This window comes from Vipera ursinii (genome assembly GCF_947247035.1).
Source record: "Vipera ursinii genome assembly, chromosome: 3".
In the NCBI taxonomy this organism is placed as follows: domain Eukaryota; kingdom Metazoa; phylum Chordata; class Lepidosauria; order Squamata; family Viperidae; genus Vipera; species Vipera ursinii.
Window position 1 is genome coordinate 72,691,026 of NC_139516.1, and position 22,951 is coordinate 72,713,976.

The following is a 22,951-nucleotide window of genomic DNA, read 5'->3' on the forward strand; positions in this document are numbered from 1 at the left end:
TAGGAGAAAACCCATGCGTGGATTAGTTATAACCGTTATTACATTATTTCATAAGATCAGCAAATACTTTATTGTTGAGCGAGTACTTTATTGTTCAAAGATGAGTGTATGTTTCTCTCCACTGAAGCCTTTGCTTTGCACTTGACTTCCTTTGCTAAATTTTAGAAAACTCATTAAAAAAAAAGTTAGAATCATCAAGCCTGAAATTTATCTCCTCCTGGCTTACCTTATGTACTGAGGTTGTGGAAGCTGTTTAGCCATACATTTCCATTTCTGATTAGAAGCTGATTCATATTGGCAGATGTATGCATTTAATAGAGGCATAAAGATAGTAATTTCAGCGGAGCAGTTTATTTTATCAGCACACATAAATACCTTTTTATTGTTTTGTTTGATACTTGATAGCGTAGTCCCTCCTTTCCTCTGGCCCATTGTAGCAGGACATTGTGTTTGGCACTGGGTTTATTTTTAGGCACAAGACTATCAAAGTGCTTTCTTTCCCCCCCACCCCCACCCTTAGTGGGATTGTCAGTGATCTTGAAAAGGAGTCACATTACTTAGCACAAGAACGTTCTTGAAACAAAGAAGAGACATCGGAGAAATGGGAAATTATAAATCTAGACCAACGCAAACTTGTACTGGTAATTTCTTTTGCTTTTTTTTTTTAAAAAAAGATTGTATTATCAATCATTCAGTTTAATTTGCTCCTTGGTTCAAATGCCAGGTATTTATTGTTGATAGTCTAAGTGAAGAATGGCATGACTCAGAAATAAGACTTTCCTTTCAGCTGAAAGGATAGCAGAGTCAGGATGATACTGGTTTAGCTGAGATTTTATAAATGTCAAGCAGTACAAAACAGTACAACTTTTAAAAAATCTATGCTTTGGGCTTTCGGTATTTATATAAACTTATAATGATCTGTTATTACATAATTAAATGATTTATTTCTCAAATGCAATTATTTGAGTAAATAAATATGGATACATATTTCTTGACCTGGTAGAGAAAACTGTGATACGTTTAAAGGAGATCAATCAGGGATTTTTGACATAAAATTGTGATTTCAGATAACCGAAGGTATTTCAGTCAAGATTTGTATGCCTTTCTCTTTTTAACTATAGATGAGTGGAAGAAAAAAATTAGTGAAGCATATGCTATAATCATTGAAAGATTAGAAGATGACCTGTTAATCAAAGAAAAGGAGCTTACAGAGCTAAGGCATGTTTTCAGGTAAACAATTCTCTGAAAGTTGCTTATTAAATTGTATAAGAACAACAGTGAATCAGATTTGTTTTTAACTTCCATAGTCATGTATTAAATTACTCTTAGAAAGCTAAACTAGATAAAGAAATTAGGATCTGATGCTTGTTTTGTTTAATTGTACCTCATACTATATAATACCATATCACAGTCCTCAACCTGTGGTGAGATTCAAATATGTGAACAACCGGTTCTCTGTGTAGATGCCACTTCGGGAAGTCCGTTCTGGGCCTGGGCAACAAAAAATTAGCTACCGGTTCTGCCGAACTGGTGCGAACTGGCTGAATCCCACGACTGTCATCAGGTAATCACTGTAATTGAGCCCAGAATTATGGTTGTAAATTGTGCCGGTCATTAAGCAATTTATTACGTAACCTCAACAAATTTGACTTCCTTTTGGCAGTGGTTGGTAAGTGAATCACTGTGAGCATTAAGCAAATGCCACAGTTGTTAAACAAATTTATTTTCCACAATGGATGTTTTTGCTGGAAACCGGAAGTAAATGCCACTTTCCAGAAAAAAATGTAAAACATGGTCATGTGACCATGGGACCCTGCAAAGGCCATAAATGTGGGCCAGTTGCCAAACACCCATAATGTAATCACGGGACCTCTGGGTGGAGCAGCCATTGGAACTTTGAATCTGGGTTGTAAGTAGCCCTAGTCAAGTTTGTTGTAATTTCAAATGGTCATTTAAATGGTCATAAGTCGAGGACATTCTGTAATAAGCAAGAATTGATATGTACTCACCAAATAGACTTTCTCTCCTCCTCCTTCACACAGATACTTCTCTCTCAAACATTTGTTTTTATTTCATTTGTTTATTAAATGTCCTTGCATGGTGATGTATATGCAGATTTGAGATCTGGGACTGCACAGGCTTATTACTGTATTAATCAATTTACTGTAATTTCTTTGGCTTTTAGAAATTTCATAGACATCATAGTAGCTGGTGAGAAGCCATACCGTTAGTTTTGTTTCCAAAGAGCTTGTCCACCTAGATCAGGGGTCTTCAAACTTGGCCCTTTTATTATTTGGGGACACGGTGGCTCAGTGGGTTAGGACGCTGAGCTTGTCGACCAGATGGTCGGCAGTTTGGTGGGTCGAATCCCGAGTGCTGTGTAGCAGAGTGAGCGCCTGTTACTCGTCCCAGCTTCTGCCAACCTAGCAGTTTGAAAGCACGTAAAAATGCAAGTAGAAAAATAAGGACCACTACGGTGGGAAGGTAACAGCGTTCCGTGTGCCTTTGGTGTCTAGTCATGCCGGCCACATAATCACGGAGACATCCTTGGACAAGTGCTGGCTCTTCGGCTTTGAAACGGAGATGAGCACCAGCCCCTAGAGTCGGAAACGACTAGCACGCATGTGCGGGGCAAACTTTACCTTTTTACCTTTATCATTTGTGGACTTCAACTCCCAGAATTCCTCAGCCAGGCATGCTGGCTGAGGAATTCTGGAAGTTGAAGTCCACAAGTCATAAAGGACCAAGTTTGAAGACCCCTGACCTAGATGGACATGGCTCATCTAAGGTTAAGGGGTTAAAAGTTCTGCGCAGAATAATAATTTTAGCTGGTTCCTCTTCAGATCATATACGTTTCCCTCCAGTTATAACTACAAGGCATCTTGAGTTTTCTCTTTTCCATTTTCCTCAAAATAGGAAACCCGCTTTTCATATTGTTTGCCATTTATGTTTTATTCAAGTTTTGGTTGATGATTTATTTGTGGATTTGAGCATTTTTTTAAAAAAAATGCAGTGTATTTACATGCAAGTCCACAAAACATGAGGCTTCGCTATATAGCTAAATGCTGCATATTGAAAAGGAAGGGACCTCAGAGAGAAAATTAATTAGTTTGACTTTTGCTATGACCTGAGCTGTCTTCATTGTGTGTATTTGTGGATTATTTTTGGCAGGAAATCTATGCTAACTCATCAGCAGGAAATTATTGGATGTGCTGGGTAGTAGCAGTAACTTCCAGTGTAGTCTTTCAAAACATTGTTTAATAATTGTGAAGCTTAATTTATATGTTCATGTGCCTTTCAACCTGGGCCCACAATATTTTGGGGAGCAGAGTCGTTGCGCGGTTGAGCCTCATGCCCCCCCCCTCATTTTCTTTTGCTGTTCCTGAAACTGTACAGGTAGTCCTTGACTTATGATCACAATTGAGCCCAAAAATTCTGCTACTAAGTGAGACACTTGTTAAGTGAATTTTGGCCCATTTTATGACATTTCTTGCCCCAGTTGTTAAGTGAATCACAATGGTTTTTAAAATAGTAACGTGGTTGTTAAGTGAATTTATCTTCTCCATTGACTTTGCTAGTCTAGAAAGTCACAAAAAGGGATCACATGACCTCAGGACACTGCAACGGTCATAAATATGAGTCAGTTGCCAGGTATCTGACTTTTAATCATGTGACCTTAGGTGTGCTGCAACGGTCATAGGTGTGAAAAATGGTCATAAGTCACTTTTTCAGGGTCATTATAAGTTTGGACTGTTACTAAACAAACTGTTGTACGTTGAGGACTCCCTGTATTATGTGCATAAGGGTAACGACTGAAACAATAAAAGGCATTAAAAAGACTGAATGTTTGTCTTAAACATTGTCTTCATTGCTTTACAGTAAAGATGCTACTTGGATGTCAGAAAACTGGCTGCTAAATGTGGACATTCTTGTTTGTAGCTCTATAGAAAGGATCAACATGTTTCTATAAAATGACAGTGTTGTGCAGGAAAGAAGACAGAATGGAGCATAGTTTAGCCTTCTTCTGTGCATGAAAGGAATGTTTGAGTTCAGGAAGACAAATATTGGACTCCGTTTACAATCAGTCTCTGAGTAGCATCTTCCATCTTTGCAATGTGTTTGTGTATTTGGAAGCACATTATTGGAATGAATTTAAATGAAAGTATGACATCTTTTATATATCATATATTATATATTGGATGTGACATAATCATAAGTGACATGATAGCAGTGTTCCAATATCTAAGGCAGGGGTGTCAAACTGCCAGCCCGCGGGCCGGAGCATCACAGAGAAACCGCGCCCATCCCATTTTCGGCAATGGGAAAAAGTTCCAATACGTCGCGCGACGTCATATGACGTCGCGAGTTTGACATGCCTGATTTAAGGGGTTGCCACAAAGAAGAGGGGGTCAATGCATTCTCCAAGGTACCTGATTACAAAACAAGAAGCAATAGATAGACTCTAATCAAAGAAAGAACCAATCTAGAACTAAAGAGAAATTTCCTGACAGTTAGAACAATTAATCCATGAAACGACTTGCTTCCAGAAGTTGTGGATGCTCCAACAGTGGAGGTTTTTAAGAAGAGATTGGACAATCATTTGTCTGAAATGGTATAGGGCAGGGGTAGGCAACCTTGGCTCTTTTATGACTCGTGGATTTCAACTCCCAGAATTCCTGAGCCAGCCATGCTGAGGGGAAAGGGAGAGGTTTCCAAGCTGAGCCATGCTGGCTCAGGAATTCTGGGAGTTGAAGTCCATGAGTCATAAAAGAGCCAAGGTTGCCTACCCCTGGTATAGGATTTCCTGCTTGAGTAGGGGGTTGGAGTAGAAGACCTCCAAAGTCCCTTCCAACTCTGTTATTCTTTTAAGGAGCTACATAGTGCTAAGTGGAACTTATATGCACTGACTTGGATTAAGTTTTGTTGAACTCAGGGGGCTTAGTATCGACATAGCTAAGTTTATGCTGTGATCTCATTGTGGCCAGTGGCAGGATCTCAATTATTTGAAATATGTTCAATTAAGGCCAGAGATTAGGGCGTTAACTTCGTTGAAAGATGCATGTTTCAAGGGTAGAGAGGGAACATGTGTAAGGTAACTAATCTTAATCCTGAAAGCAGAAAGGAAAAAGAATCTTGAATGAGCAAATGTGTGTTTATGAAAGAAAAAAATTGGCCCTGTACAAAATGGCAACAACTGTAATGAGGCCAAAATGATAAATGTGCCTCATGTCCCATATTGTGTAGATTTTATGCTTAGGTATTTCCATTCTATGTCTGACACAAGACAGAAATTGCATGATGATGTCATTGTGCATATTTGATCATTTTCCACCACTATCCCTTGCAGATAGCCATATAATTTGCACAATGTATGCAAATACCTCCATCCAACATACAGCTTGATTTTTTTTCCCTGAATCCTAAAAGAACAGAATTCAGCGATCAAAGAAAACATTTGTAACTGAATCTGAAACCAGGTTTGACATCTCCGAAGCAATTTTCCCTAAATCCAGATTGAGAAATATATTTAAAGAATGAAAGCTGACTGAAGATACTTTACTATAACTAGCTTACTTATATGTTACAAAATAAAAGAAAAACATGCCACTTTCATTACAAAGAGAAATCAGGGCCAAACTGAGTATCGTTCATTTGTATTTATTATTTATTACTAAGATTTCTGTGCTACTCCCTTCAGACTGAGACCCCTGAGAATTTGAATAGTAATTCTAATTTTGAGAATCTGAGGATGCAAAGATGCGATATGATGATAATGATGGTGATGGTGATGAAAACAGAATCATAACTATTAATTATCTTTTGACAATATCAATTCACTCCATCTAGTCCATTTGCCAATGACTTTACTGGTAAAGTGGGAATCATTTAAATACACCTTCAACCTTCAGTGCTGTTGTTTATTTTAAGAAAACTCAAGTAATAGCTAGAGGGGGTAAATATTTAATCAATATTAATCAAGATGAGCCTGAAAAAATTAAATCTATACATGAATGAAAAATGAAATTTTCTATGCATGTTGAACAATATTTTTGTAGAAAAAAGGCAGCGGAGAATAAAATCTGTAAAGTTTTTTTTAACTCACTATAATATATGGGTTTATAGCACAATAATGTACAAGAAAAGTTTCCATTTAGCAAATGCAGCCAAACAATCATTTTAGCATGTTAGTCATAGTGACACTGGCTCCAGAACTGTCGTACTAAACAATCTCATTTGTTTCCAACCCATTTTTCTATGCCAAGCTTTTCTTAAGATATAAGGACAGTGTCCAACAGAAGCAAAAGCAAATGTTTGTCTTTAGTTTGAATAAAAATCTGAATGTTTCACAACCTCATCGTTTCTCATTGTGTTTTCCTGGTTGCTACAAGTTTATTGTGCACAGGGGGGGGGGGGAGTGAGGGTGAAGAAATGAGGTAGCCATCACAACAGAACTGGATGAGTAAAGTAATCTAGGCTATAACTTTAGTAATAAAGGATGACATCTAAGGGCAAGGGCACAGACCTTTTCTTGCCAAGTAGGAAGTGCTGGGTGGACATTATCCAGAATTTCACTTTATTTATTAGTGAACTCTAAGTCACCTTTTAGAATAAAAAGCCTTCACAGAGCAATTCTATCATTATTCCTTTTCTATTAAATTGTCTGTAAACGCATGGATTCCATTGTCATCCCATACCATCATGTGGCTCCATCCCTCATTATTTGAGGAAGGAAGGAAGGAAGGAACATAGATACTTCTAGGTGCTCTTTCTAGTGAGGCTGCTGCAGATTTGTTTTGCTTAGCTAAGGGCTATTAAAATTAATGTGGTATAAAGCTGGGATTCATGCTTTGTTAATTTTCAAACTCTCCTCCTTTCAGTTAAAGTTGTAGGAAAACTTATAAAATTGGATAATCACTCTGTATAGTACAGGGGTAGGCAATTCCTGACTCAGGAATTCTGGGAGTTGAAGTCCACAAGTCATAAAAGAGCCAAGGTTGCCTACCCCTGGTATAGTAGCACAGAATAGTTTGACAGGGCTGCCAGTTCTTAGAATTGGACCTTGCACCTAGTATGAAGCACAGCATATTTTGCTTGTGATTGTTTTTTAGGTTGTTATAGTTAGTAGCAAAGGGACACAGTGGCTCAGTGGGTTAGGATGCTGAGCTTGTCGATCACAAGGTCGGCAGTTTGGCGGGTCGAATCCTGAGTGCCGCGTAACAGAATGAGCGCCTGTTACTCATCCCAGCTTCTGCCAACCTAGCAGTTCGAAAGCACGTAAAAATGCAAGTAGAAAAATAGGGACCACTACAGTGGGAAGGTAACAGTATTCTGTGCGCCTTTGGCGTCTAGTCATGTCAGCCATATGACCACGGAGACGTCCTCGGACAAGCGCTGGCTCTTCGGCTTTAAAACAGAGATGAGCACTGGCACCTAGAGTTGGAAACGACTAGCACGCATGTGCGGGGGAACCTTTACCTTTTTAGTTAGTAGCAATGTCCCTTATGTAATGTTTTTTTAAAATTTATATTTCACACTTCTTAACCGCCTATCTCCCTCAGAGAGGGGTTCTGAGTGCTGGTTCCATGCTGGCTCAGGAATTCTGGGAATTGAAGTCTACAGATCGTAAAGTTGCCATAGTTTCCGACCCCTGCTATAATAAACTGCCAGTACTGCTTCCTACCTTGAGGAACAGCACAAGGTAGCTTTTCTGATGATAGCAATGATGCTATGGCTGAAGTCGAGGCCTTCTTTTTTTCAGTGGTGACGCAGTGGTTAGAATGCAGTATTGCAACCTAATTCTGCCGACTGCCAGCAGTTAGATTCTGACCAGCTCAAGGTTGACTCTTCCTTCCCTCCTTCTGAGGTTGGTAAAATGATGACCCAGATTGTTGGGGTCAATATTCTGACTCTGTAAACTCCTTAGAGAGGGCTGTAAAGCACAATGTAATAATAATAATAATAATAATAATAATAATAATAATAATAATAATAATAATAATAATAATAATAATAATAATAATTGGAAGGGACCTTGGAGGTCATCTAGTCAAACCCCCTGCTCAGGCAGGAAACTCTATACCATTTCAGACAAGTGGCTGGCCAGTCTCTTCTTAAAAACTTCCAGTGTTGGAGCATTCACCACTTCTGGAGGCAGGTTGTTCCACTGGTTAATTGTTCTAACTGTCAGGAAGTTTCTCCTTAGTTCTAGGTTGCTTCTCTCCTTGACTAGTTTCCAGCCGTTGCTTCTTGTTCTGCCTTCAGGTGCTTTGGAGAATAGCTTGACTCCCTCTTCTTTGTGGCAGCCCCTGAGATATTGGAACACTGCTATCATGTCACCCCTCACCCTTCTCTTTGTTAAACTACACATACCCAATTCCAGCAACCGTTCCCTATATGGTGTATAAGTATAAGTGCTGTTGCTATTGCTATTCAGTCTCATCCTAGGTGCTTCACAGATTGCCACTGTTCAGAGCGGCCTGAAGGTGGGGCAAACAAGGTTTTGGGGTATTTTTTTTATTACATTTATATCCCGCCCTTCTCCAAAGACTCAGGGCGGCTTACAAGCTTAGCAGTAGCCTTCATTCTATGTATATGCCTGCTTATTAGGGCTTTCACACACACCACAGCGGCATTATTACAAAGTCAGCTTATTGCCCCCAACAATCTGGGTCCTCATTTTACCTACCTCGGAAGGATGGAAGGCTGAGTCAACCTTGAGCCTGGTGGGATGCGAACCTGCACTAATTGCAGGCAGTTTTAAGGCAGTCAAGCAGTAAAATGGGTTAGCCTCCCAGAAGGAAAAAAAGAAGCACTTCACAATGTAAAAAGGAAGGAAGCCCATCTATGGGAAAAATTGCAGATTGGGCAAAGGTGTGTCTCAGGATTTCATCGGATCATTGCTTTTCTTCCCTCGGAAACATGGGGGTCAGGGTTCCTGGCACCAGGAATTGAAGGCAAACCCCACAACAAAAGAATGGAGTTTTATGACGAAGAAGCATATTTTACAAATCAGTGGAAGAAACTTGCTATTTATCCTGTTTTGGACTGTCCCCCCCTCAAGTCCTATGTCGTGTTCTGGGCACAAGATTTTAAGAAGGATTCAGAGAAACTGGGATAAGCTCAGAGAAGGCCAACCAGGATAATTGGGTAACTAGGAAATAGGTCCTATGAAGAGAGAGTGAAGGAGGTAAATATGTTTTAACTTTCAAAAAAATGATGCAGGGAGAACAGGCTATGATAGGAGTCTTCAAATACCTGAAAGGATGTTGGTCAAGACCTGGTCCCTCTATTTCCAGAGCCTAGGACAAAGAATAATGATTTTACAAGAAGGGAGTGGTGTATTAAATGTTAAAAGAAAAAGGCTTCGTAACAATAACAGCCATTGACAGTGAAACCAATTATTGAGAGAGGTGATGGATTCCCCCACGTTCAATGTTTTTCAGATAAAGGGTAAGTCTACTTTAAATCAAATCCTTGTGATGAGCAAGGGGTAGGACCTAGTGGCCTGTAGTAGTATTCTCTGCTTCTATGATTTTAAACAATAGTTAGCAAAAAGAAGATCCACATGAATAAACCTTGGATCACATCTTCCCATCTGTCCTCTAGCCTTCTCTAAGAGGAATGTGAAAACTCTTGCTGTCATTTTACTTGTTAAACTCTGGTTAGAGGTCATGCTAAACTTGTGTGGCCATGGCCATCTTCTACTTTTCTAACTTTAGGCATACTGTCTGCCAAGCAAAGGTAGTCAATAGCAACTATGGTTTCTAGGAACCCAGCTCCAGAAAGCACAAAAACTTTTCATGAAGCATGATCTTAATCAGTTTGTTTATTGAAATGACATGGCAAACAGTTATGTGACAGTGAAAAGCAATGCTTGGTAATTTCTCCTCCCAAAGTACGGAAGGAAAACTGGCCAGGGAAAGTGTATAGAACTCACTTTAAACTAGGAGCAGACAGAAAAAAAACTATCTATGTTTTAGCCTCTTGCGTAAAAATAAAAAAGAACTTTAATTTATAGTTTTGATGATTAGACAGTATACTGTAGATCAGTGTTTCTCAACCTCAGCAGGTTTAAGTTTGTGGATTTCAACTCCATTCCAATTCTGGGAGTTCAAGTTCACACAGCTTAAATTTGCTGAGGATGAGAAACTCTGGGATAGATTATAGAAAGAAGAGTAATATGAGGTAGCTTTGTAGAGAGAGGTTAAATATATTTGTACTTTTAACTGCTGTGAAGAATATTAGAAGCCATTCCTTTATATCCTTTTTCTTTCATTTCTTTTTTTTCAACTTTTTTCTTCAGCTTGTTACACCTTTTCCTTTTTCTTTGATTTTTTTTCTTTTTCTCCCTTACCTGATATTACAGGGAGTGCAGAATTATTAGGCAAGTTGTATTTTTGAGGATTAATTTTAGTATTGAACAACAACCATGTTCTCAATGAACCCAAAAAACTCATTAATATCAAAGCTGAATATTTTTGGAAGTAGTTTTTAGTTTGTTTTTAGTTATAGCTATTTTAGGGGGATATCTGTGTGTGCAGGTGACTATTACTGTGCATAATTATTAGGCAACTTAACAAAAAACAAATATATACCCATTTCAATTATTTATTTTTACCAGTGAAACCAATATAACATCTCAACATTCACAAATATACATTTCTGACATTCAAAAACATAACAAAAACAAATCAGTGACCAATATAGCCACCTTTCTTTGCAAGGACACTCAAAAGCCTGCCATCCATGGATTCTGTCAGTGTTTTGATCTGTTCACCATCAACATTGCGTGCAGCAGCAACCACAGCCTCCCAGACACTGTTCAGAGAGGTGTACTGTTTTCCCTCCTTGTAAATCTCACATTTGATGATGGACCACAGGTTCTCAATGGGGTTCAGATCAGGTGAACAAGGAGGCCATGTCATTAGCTTTTCTTCTTTTATACCCTTTCTTGCCAGCCACGCTGTGGAGTACTTGGACGTGTGTGATGGAGCATTGTCCTGCATGAAAATCATGTTTTTCTTGAAGGATGCAGACTTCTTCCTGTACCACTGCTTGAAGAAGGTGTCTTCCAGAAACTGGCAGTAGGACTGGGAGTTGAGCTTGACTCCATCCTCAACCCGAAAAGGCCCCACAAGCTCATCTTTGATGATACCAGCCCAAACCAGTACTCCACCTCCACCTTGCTGGCGTCTCAGTCGGACTGGAGCTCTCTGCCCTTTACCAATCCAGCCACGGGCCCATCCATCTGGCCCATCAAGACTCACTCTCATTTCATCAGTCCATAAAACCTTAGAAAAATCAGTCTTGAGATATTTCTTGGCCCAGTCTTGACATTTCAGCTTGTGTGTCTTGTTCAGTGGTGGTCGTCTTTCAGCCTTTCTTACCTTAGCCATGTCTCTGAGTATTGCACACCTTGTGCTTTTGGGCACTCCAGTGATGTTGCAGCTCTGAAATATGGCCAAACTGGTGGCAAGTGGCATCTTGGCAGCTGCACGCTTGACTTTTCTCAGTTCATGGGCAGTTATTTTGCGCCTTGGTTTCTCCACATGCTTCTTGCGACCCTGTTGACTATTTTGAATGAAACGCTTGATTGTTCGATGATCACGCTTCAGAAGCTTTGCAATTTTAAGAGTGCTGCATCCCTCTGCAAGATATCTCACTATTTTTGACTTTTCTGAGCCTGTCAAGTCCTTCTTTTGACCCATTTTGCCAAAGGAAAGGAAGTTGCCTAATAATTATGCACACCTGATACAGGGTGTTGATGTCATTAGACCACACCCCTTCTCATTACAGAGATGCACATCACCTAATATGCTTAATTGGTAGTAGGCTTTCGAGCCTATACAGCTTGGAGTAAGACAACATGCATAAAGAGGATGATGTGGTCAAAATACTCATTTGCCTAATAATTCTGCACTCCCTGTATATATTAGATTTTTCATTTTTATCTTTTAAAAAAAATAATAAACATTATTTTAAAAAGAGCCTTGGTGGAGCAGTGGGCTAATGCCTCCTTAAGCCTGCAATTAGTGCAGGTTCGCATCCCACCAGGCTCAAGGTTGACTCAGCCTTCCATCCTTCCGAGGTAGGTAAAATGAGGACCCAGATTGTTGGGGGCAATAAGCTGACTTTGTAATAATGCCGCTTGGGGGTGTGTGTGAAAGCCCTAATAAGCAGGCATATACATAGAATGAAGGCTACTGCTAAGCTTGTAAGCCGCCCTGAGTCTTCGGAGAAGGGCAGGATATAAATAGAATTTAAAAAAAATTATATACCAAAATTTGGAATTTTTGGTAGATCAAAATTATATACAAAAAATAATCTAGGGGAAAACAATCTGTGCCCCTTCAAATGTTGATTTTACACCTAGTATTTCATTACTATTGCCCATCTGGATGGATCTGCATGGAAATCCGTCTTACAACATGTGTAAACTGAACCATGGTCTTTCTTGATGCTTCCCCAGATTCAGGAGGGTTGGCATTAGGCCAACGTTTCCTCCTTACCATACCAGCTTTCTACAGAAAGATTTTGTTTTCCTGTAAAAAAGCAGTCTTTTTCTGACAAGAAGAGAGTGACAGGATATACAAACAATTCTCAGAATTTATCAGTCTTTTATTCTATTGCTTGAAAGGTTTGAACAGAAAGTTGGGGGAAATGGAATGTGATGGATTTCTAGAATTTTCAGAATGAGGTATGTGTAATAGCCAGCAGAAGTGAGGAAACTGAATTTAGCACACGCTACTTTGACAGTGTCATAGTGGCAGCCTAAGCTTGTTTGATCTTGAAAAGACTACCTAGGATTGAACCCATTTAGTACTTAAATAGGAAACTATCCCAAAATCCTAAAGCTATGCACTAAGCTAGGGTACACTAAACTAGGGTGCAAAAATCATAAATAATCAAAATGTTGTTTCCCATATCTTAAGAAATTATGACATATTTTCTCCTCTTTTAGAAATTTCCCAATAAATGAAAACATGATAACTAGAGTTATCTATGAAATCTTTTTTTTACTTGCAGTTCTGATGAAGCTTTCAGCAAAGTGAATTTAAATTACCGCACAGAAAATGGGCTATCTCTTTTGCATCTGTGTTGTATTTGCAATGGTAAGTACAGTATTTCAGCCAGTATCATCCTTGTTGCCATGCTTAAATATTTTACTTGTTCTTAACAAATCACAGCAAAACTATTTACTATTTGTTAATTTTCAGCACTAAAGTGACCTAATTGTGCACAGCGATCAGGTGACAATATCAAAATAGAGAGTATTACTGGTGGTAGATGATGATAATGATGATGATGATGATGATGATGATGATGATGATGATGATGATGATGATAATGATGATGATGATGATGATGATGATATCTAGAAGAGCCATTTTTGGGGCCCGATGCATTAAACTCAGTTACAAATTAGAACAGGGACAGGGACAAAATTAACAGAACCATAGAGAAGAAGCAACCATTATATTAGTTTTCTACTAATATAAAAATGGGTTGATACTGTATTAATTTTAATAAAGAAATAATAGGTTACAGATTTTATAATATCAGTAGTGAAGAACTGATCCAATGATGTATGACAGAATGTCTTATAAATGTTATGATCTTTTTCATCATCTTTGGTCTTCCACACAAGAGTGTTGTATATGTACATGCAGAATCTATTCTGAATCACTTAATCCTCCAGAGCATATCAGAAGAGCTACAAGGGGTATAGACAATCTATTGCATGGGAATATATCATTTTATTAGTCAAAAGGCACAATGAACTTCATTCCAAGTATTGTTTAATTGATATAGCTTATTTTCCAATGTAGCATTTAAGGGAAGTATCCAAGTAATTTCATTAGACTTCTAAATTTAAATGTATTATCGGTACTAATCTGAAGGATAGGCACTTTTATCTGCTTGTATCTGATATATTTAAGTTACTTCTGTGGCCAATATTTATTTCACAGGACATAAAACACATATTCGGACCCTTATGCTAAAAGGGCTGCGTCCCTCTAGGCTGACAAGAAATGGATTTACAGCTCTGCATTTAGCAGCTTACAAGGTAAACAGGATTACATTAATTAACTGTATCTGATTTCAAATGAGCTTGATTCTCATGTTTCCTGGAGGATATTTTTCTCAGTTATCATTCCATGATAAACTTTAATCAAGGGCAATTTCCATTAGTGTGATAACAAAAATATGGCACCTAAGACAATATCACATTATTGATCCATCTAGCTCAGCATGATCTTTACTAGCCTTTGCCAATCTGTTCTCTGGATGTTTGTGACTTCAGCTCTCATGATTGTCAGCTAGTGTAGAAAATTCTACTATCAATATACTTGTTTGGAAAACAGCAATATCTATTCAATAGCTGTAGTTTTCCAGGTTGTCTTAGGAGTCCCTTTATCAGACCTACTGGAGATGCTTGGAACCTTCTGCAAACAAAACATGTGCTCTACCATTAAACTTCCCATAAGATTTTTCTAAATAATTATGTACTTTTCCAAATTTCAGGACAATGTAGAACTTTTGACAGCTTTACTGCACAGTGGAGCTGATGTCCAACAAGTTGGTTATGGAGCGCTTACTGCTCTTCATATTGCTACAATAGCTGGTCACCACGAGGTACGCTTCTTTACATGTATATGTTTTGTAATAATAATTAGGATTAAAAACAAGATAGATATACAATGAATTGGGCACAGTGATGGTCAACCACATCAAAATGATATCTGTGACTAAGTGCTGGAAGCCCAACCCTTTTGAACAGGTATCACACATTAAAAGGAGTGGGGCTTCAATTATCCAATGGTATCTGCCATTTTGATGGTGATCTAAAAGTGCTCCATGCATTTGAGCAGACTTCCTATTGATTAAGTAGACTTACCTTTCATTTAGGGATGGTTCTGTGCTGCTAAACATTACTGAGAGTATGTTTCAAGAAAAGAATTTAGAAATGTTTTTAAATTTCTAAAACAGAATTTTAGAAACATAAAGGTCTAAATCACCTTAAAAATAATTGCTGTTTTCTAAACAGAAATGCCATCTGCAAATGTCTGATGCATAAATGTTTTTATATAATTTTCTGCTGCAAAATTAAGATACATATGACCTAAAATATCTATGAGTGCCTGGAGACTGTATATAGTCTTGGATGAGAAAAAGCTGTCTCTGACTCAGTCTTACCATGATCAAGTGGCCAAGAGTGTTTCAGCCAACCAGATCAGGGCATATCTGAAGTATATGAATCACTGACTGAATGCCCCTTTTAGCACACTCTGATTGGCCTGTTAGAGAGAACAGTCTGTTATATTCTCAGAATGCCAAGCTGTGCATCAACTTCAAGCAGGGAGTGGAAACAACAGTGTGGATGGGCCATTAACTACACATTGGACTGATTCAGATGATATGCTCACTATGGTTTATGGGCCTATCATGGATACAGTTGACTGCACATGTAGCTCCTTTCTCTGGCTTTGTCAGGCCTGCACAGCTTGCCAACTACCATTTTTGGATTTTTGTCTCATCTGCCAAAATCTCTAATCTAACTAGAAGGTCTCTAACAGAGGGTAGAAGTTACAAGCAGATAACATCACAACCACAAAACAAATCTAAAACCAGCCAGCAATGGCCATTGGGAAGCTCTGCCTGGCTGCAGGAAGATGCCAGCTCATACAACTACTTGTCTTCACAACAATCTATAAACTATGGTGAGCATATATTCCCAACACAGTTATCCTATTACTCTGTTACATTTATCAGTAGAACTTCAGTTTTCAGTTAGAAAATATACTGTGGAAATTGTTAATTTATCTGTGATCCAAGTACAGTGCAGGTGAAACAGATAACAGACAGATGATAGATGAGAACTTGCTGCAGGCCTCTAAAATCATAAGCAAAATGTTTCCACAAGTTCAGTTTGTAGCACAGATGGTAATATATAAATGGATTTGTAACACTCTTTCTTCAGTCTCAGCTTGATCTAAAGCCTGATCAGTCAGAAAAGATAAACATTTCTGCCAAAACAATCTATTGCTCAGCTTCACATATTGTATTTTTGTTTACAGCTGTAAACAAGTGGTGTTGTGAAAGTACTGTAGTCTTTCTCTTATGATTACATACTGAGTTATAACCTCTGAGGGTAAATCAAAGGCTGCTGTAGTAACTAGAAAGTTGTTATCGTTTGAAAATGTATTTTACAGCTAATTCTGAACTCTCCTGAATTCCTTCCTGGAGTAATCCAGATGGAGTTTGGACCTATGTTCTCTTGGAGGACTCTTGTGACCCTCCTAATATTTTTTTTTTCAGTGAACCAATCCAAAATCTTATAGCAATACAAACTTTATAGTGCCACACATATTATTTACTGTGTATCTTTTTAATCGTTGCCTTGTAAATGTTCCAATATATTCTTTTTTAGTACAGATAGTACTCAACTTACAACAGTTCATTTAGTGACTGTTCAATGTTACGATGGCATTGGAAAAAGTGGCTTATGACCATTTTCCACACTTATGACCGTTGCACCATCCCCATAGTCAGGTGATTCATATGCTTGACAACTGACTCACATTTATGAGAGTTGCAGTGTCCCAGAGTCATGTGATCCCCTTCTGTGACCTTCTGACAAGCAAAGTCAATAGGGAAGCCTGATTCACTTAAAAACCATGTGACTAACTGAACAACTGCACAGATTCACTTAACAAATGTAGGAAGAAAAGTCGTAAAACGGGAAAGTCACTTAACAAATTTCTCACTTAGAATCATAAATTTTGGGCTCAATTGTGGTCTCAGGTTGAGGACTACCTGTACTTCTGAACTGTCATAAACAAAATATTTTTTTAGTAAAAAGTTAACATATATACCTCAAACTGTACTCATGGAAATCTTTTCATGAAATCAGAAGGAAGAATAAAAACTTAAGGGCATACGCAAATGAAATTTCATTTGTAAAAACAGTGGTGTCCACAGGAAGCCTAAAAATGTCAAGAAGGTGACTGAAGCAGTGTGACTGAAGTCTCACCCTTTAGTATGCGACAATGTCACACTCACAAAAGGGTTAAGATCAAGGTTAGGTTTTGATTGTGTTGTTACCATTTCCATCTTGACATTTTGTACACACAGACACATATCTCCTTCGATATTGCTTGATAAAAAGAAGAAATAATGTATCACTAAGATGGCACACATAATAATAAAAGTCCAAAAGCAGTACTTTTCTTAAGCCATCTGGAGTTGTATGATAACTGACTTTCCTGTTTTTCTTTCAAGATGTTTCACCTCTCATCTAAAAAGCTTCTTCAGCTCTGAGCTGAAGAAGCTTCTTGGATGAGAAGTGCAATGTCTTTAGTCAAAAATAAGAAAGTCCAGTTCCCTTGTTAAAAAGCACCTTTGGGATAACTATGACCTGGTTGACTGAGAATCTCCATAGAGAGATAATAGAAAGTATTTCATTTTCCTAGAACTCTTCAGCAGATAGAATGGTTCAAAATCAAAAGATATATATTCTAGACCAGTAGATGACCTCTGCCAGTAGTTTCATATAGATGTTGAAAAGGAGGGAATGAAACCTTGTGTCACTCACAAGGAGGGGCAGGGGAGAAATCTCTCTCCATTGCAAAAGGTGGTTCCTGATATAGAAAAATTAAAAACCATTACAACAGGAAAATGTTTATAAATATACCTACCGTGATCCATTTGTCCAAGTCTTCCCAAAACAGGGATCACACAAAACAATCCCTATTATAAAATTCCTGGTGGAAATATTTAATAACAGCAAATCAGCCAAATGTTCTGCTAACATTATTTGCAAACTTACATTAATCAATAATGTCTTCAGTGGAACATTCTAGTTTTGCTTTGAAATATATGAAAATGTATTTTCACATATTATACCTTCCTTCGTTTCTAGGCAATGAGAAGGATGTGTTTTAAACACAATCTAATTGTCGTTCCCTTTTGAAAGGAAGAGAGGAAAAAAATGTTTATCTAAAGAGCTCTCCTTGTCACTCTCACAAAAGCGAGCACCTTGTCGCTATCTTTTAAGCTTATGTGTATATTTACATATACATGTGTGTGTGTGTATCTATCTATCTATCTATCTATCTATCTATCTATCTATCTATCTATCTATCTATCTATCTGTAGGTCTTGGCGTATTCGGGTCTTTTCCCGTGTAAGATTGAGAAGCCGAAGACACCAGCCTGAAGATGACGAGTGGGACCTTGTCGAAACGTTGCCAAGACACTCTCAATCTTACATGGGAAAAGACCCAAATACGCCAAGACCTACATACCTCTATATATACAGTATATTTACCTATATACTATATATATAAATGCTGTTTTCTTATTGACAGTAAATGTGACTTTATAGACTTTATAGACTGTTGTAAATTATTGTTATTGATGTGCCATGTTCCCTATTTCATACCTAGGTGGAATTGGATAGATCAGGATCAAAAATGATGTCAGTGTGATAAACTGTTCTACCACTTGATAATGATTAGAAATGCATCTAAGAACTGGAAAAAGGTAGTTTTACTTTCTTCTCCACCTTTAGGTTGTTATATGTAGATTAACTAATCAAATTATCCAACTTTAAGATTAGTTTGAATCACTTATATTAAAACTCTTGGTTCTATATTAAGATGTCCATATGTTATATTTTTGTTCATAGATTATAACATATATTGCATATTATTTCTTATTCTCAAGATTTAGTTATATAGTAAGGAAAAAACAAATTCAGGTCAGCACTGAAAACGTATGAGGTCAGTGTGTGCTGTCCCTCAAGTATCTGAAATAATCTTTTTTTTTGTCTGAGAAATATATCCTTTCTTCATCTGAATGTCAGCTTGACATTCAGAGGACAATCCTATGCATATTTACTCAGAACGCAGCCTCACTAAGTTTAACGGAACTTAGATCCAGATAAATGAGTTTAGGACTACAGATTTAGTAGTCTTTCTTAGCAAAAGATGGCTCTTTTTTCTATCTTTATAGTAATATATAGACAGAAGGCACATACAATATCTAAGCATAATATATTCATGTTTGTTATATCAAGTATGAAAGCTGCACACACATAAAATTTGGCATGTGTTCTTTCTGAATTAAGAAATGCAAGAAGCAATTTATTCAGTTGCTAGCTAGAGCCAAGGTTGACTAGGAGGATATCATTCATATTTAGTATTCATATATCAACAAAGATGTAATGTCACAGCATAACTTACATTTCTGTTTATATATGATATTCTTACAGTTAAGATAAAGTGCTTCCTAAGCCACAGTGGCACTTTTATTATTAACAGGGAAGTTTTACTGAAACATTCCATTAATTTAAAATTCTTTTTGTTTCATTGTGACTATCTCTTAATCTCAAATCCTGGACTACTGCATGTTCATTAAAATCTAGTTAATTTCTGGGATTATTTAATTTTCCTCATCTCTTGTAGTCAGTTGTGTGCTACCTGGGAATGAAATCATTCACTGTGTAAGAACCTTATGCTATCATAAATTTAGTAACAGCTGCAGCTCTGGCGTGTTGGCAGGTTTGGATGAAATAATGAGATGAAATCCATCCAGTGCATAATTAATATGCTTAGTATTTCTGCTTGTATTTTATACAAAAACCAAGCCCAACCAAATGGAACTACATTTAACCCAGAATTAATTATTCTTTCCACATTCACATCTTATTAGAAAGAGAAATCAAATCTGCATGCTGATAAATATGTTTATATGTGTTCATTAAAATACTGGGGTATTGCATATGGGCGTTTTCTACAGTTTACACCCATATTAAAAGAATGGGATGATTCAGGATGAAAAGAGGGATACAACATTATAGTGTAGCAGAATATACATTATGTGCAGATAGGAGTGTCACAGGAGGTTTGCAAGGAAGCAATTAATGACATGAGTCTGATGACATCATCACACAAATGCTACAACTTGTATAATTGCATCAAAAATCATTTTATACACACACACACATACACACACCATTTGCAGAATGTGTGTGATTACAATATCATTTCTATGTCATCATTTTGATATTATCATGGTTACTTACAGATGCTGCAGAGAGCAAACAGTTCTCAGCCATGTGATGTCTATTGGCCTAGGACACAGGTCTGCAACCCGCGGCTCCTGCAGCTCCTAGTCCTCTGCCATGTGCAGTCCAAAAAAAAAAGTGGGACTAAAAATGTTCAACCAATCAATTCAAATATGCAGGGTAGGTGCATATCTCGCCTTGGCTCCACTCTTCAGTCAAACCCTGTTCTGCGCATGCGCACATGTACACGCATGCACACACATTTTTTGCGGCTCCCAGTTTTTCCTTTTGTGAGGGAACTGGTTCCGAGTGGCTCTTTCACTGTTTCAGGTTGCTGACCCCTGGCCTAGGACATGAACCTCTTCTGCTTTGTTAAAAAAATCAAACTGAAATTGAAATTTGTATCACATTGCCATCCGCCACCTTGATTCCAACTCAATTTAGTTCGATTGCAACTGTCAAGCAGCATTTTGTATAGAACTACATAGCACATTTGATACTCTGTGATCAAATGAAGGCTCCGACAATATGGAAGAGCAGTTGGGTGAAGTCAGAGGCACTGTCAGTATCTTGAGAAAAATTATCTGTCTTCTGATTAAAAAAAAAAAGCACCAAAAAGCCACTTTGGTCTAGTTAAGGTACCAGGCTAGAAAATGGGAGACTGTGAGTTCTAGTCCTATCTTAGGCATGAAAGCCAGCTGGGTGACTTTAAGCCAGTCACTTTTTCTCAGCAAACCCACTTCTCAGAACTGTGGGAAAAACAGGAGGAGGAAGGATTAATAGGTAATGTTCATAGCCTTGAGTTATCTGTAAGAATAAGTCTAAACACCATAATATACAGTAATGATACAGTTCTTTTCACAGCATTAAAATTAGTACTGCTGGAAAGGCATATAGAGAAAATACAGTGAATATCACAACATGTATACAAATGCATAAACAGTATAGTGTGCAAATATTATTGTGACTGTTAAGGAATTTGTTGTGCAGAGGTCTCCTTGTGCTACCAAAGAGTTGCACAGACAAGGAAGGGTACTGAGAGCAGCAAGAGTCACACAAGAATACACTGAGTTGTAAAAGCAAAAAGTATTTTACTTTTGAGGTGGTTTAAAAACAAAAATGCACAGTCAAAAATAAACAGTCCAGGTCATAAACAATAGCAACAGTCCAAGGAGTAATCCAAACACAAAGTCTTCTTACCGGTCCAGAGGTCAATACACAGTTCAGGTTTACAACAGTAGTAAACCAACAGCAGAGCAAAAACAGTAGTAGTAGAGATCAGTGAATTCAGAGAGAGAGAAGCTACGTTCCTAGCTTCCTCTTATGGCCATGAGAACACTTACACACCCATTGGCCAATTAACAACTTAAAGACATAGCATTATGGTTAATATATTTTCATTGTAGGCTAACACCATATGCCTAACATTCTCCCCTTTGGGTAGAATAATATATAACTCTTACAATCTTATGCACATTCTTTCACAATTAGCATTGTGTTTCACATCACTTTGTACCTTCGTAAAATGGTCAGCAATATTTACATCAGTTGAACAATACTCTAGCTGTATTAATTTATCTTTGATACATTGTCTGACATTTAAATAACGAAGATCAGTATGTTTAGATCTTGTTCTTACTGCAGCATTGTTTGCCATCTTTATTGCAGCCTGATTGTCCTCATATACAATGAATGGATCATTTACATTTAAACCCATATCTAACAAAAATTGTTTGTACACTAGCAGTTCTGTACATAACACTGATAGACATGAAAATTCAGCCTCCATTGTAGACAAGCTTATGTGTTTTTGTCTAATGGACTTCCATCCAATCAAAGAATCACCCAACATTACAGCCAACCCTGAGGTAGATTTACGAGTGCTTGTATCAGAGGCAAAACTCGCATCTTCATATGCAGTAAGGATTAACTCACGATTTGGCTCTAAATATAACGAGTAGTGAATAGTCTGCCTCAAATACCTTAATACCGGTTTAGCTGATTGCCAGTGTCTAACAGTTGGATTATTGTTGTACCTAGCTAATTGGTTTACACAGTAAGAAATATCAGGTCTAGTCCAATTACTCAGATACATAAGACTTCCTATCAAAGATTGGTACATAGCCTTATCAAATACAGGACTCTCAACATTAGTGTCCTTAAAATCCATAGCCATCGGAGTTTTTGCTGGTTTACACATTTCCATATTGTATCTCTTTAATAACTGAGATATTTTACTGGCTTGTGAAATCTTAAAACCCCTATTTGTTTTCACAATATCTAACCCCAAATAGTGGCTTATTTCCCCAAGATTTCTAATCGTGAATTTATTTTCCAATCTTGAAATGATAGTTTGTGCTTCTAACTCAGTTTTTGTTATAATTGCAATATCATCTGTGAATAATAAAAGAAAACATAACACTACATTGTGTTCTCTTCTAAACAAACAAGGATCAGCATTACTGGCTACAAAACCTATTGCAATCAACTCTTTAACTATACATTTGTTCCACTCATAGCCTGATTGTTTCAATCCATAGAGGCTTTTCTTTAACTCCCAACAATCATGGTCTCTATCACTGGTCAATCCTGGTGGTATTCTTAAATAAATAGTATGTTGCAATGGAGCATGTAAATATGCAGTTTCAACATCTACATGGTTAACTATATATTGGTTTTTAGCCGCCCGTACTAAAGCTGCTCTTAAAGTAGTTGCCCTCAGACTGGGTGCAAACACTTCATCATAATCCTCAGTAGTTTGGGCAAAACCTTGTGCAACCAAACGTGCCTTATGGGTTACGGTCCCATCTACACCCTTCTTTATTTTATATATCCATTTACAACCTATAGCTTGCTCACCAGGTGGCAGTTTTGCTTTCTC

The 22,951-nt window shown here is 37.7% G+C and overlaps 1 protein-coding gene across 1 annotated transcript in view; it reads left to right on the forward strand.

The window, feature by feature from the left end:
• Positions 1–601: 601 nt before the first annotated feature.
• LOC310639069 (serine/threonine-protein kinase TNNI3K) overlaps positions 602–22,951 on the forward strand; it is a gene marked incomplete at both ends in the record, with an annotated part of 213,262 nt that continues 190,912 nt past the window's right edge. The window contains 5 exons of the mRNA XM_083360468.1: positions 602–641; positions 1,122–1,230; positions 13,027–13,112; positions 13,971–14,068; positions 14,527–14,637. Coding sequence (XP_083216594.1) covers positions 602–641; positions 1,122–1,230; positions 13,027–13,112; positions 13,971–14,068; positions 14,527–14,637 — 444 coding nt within the window. The remainder of the gene's footprint in view (positions 642–1,121; positions 1,231–13,026; positions 13,113–13,970; positions 14,069–14,526; positions 14,638–22,951) is intronic.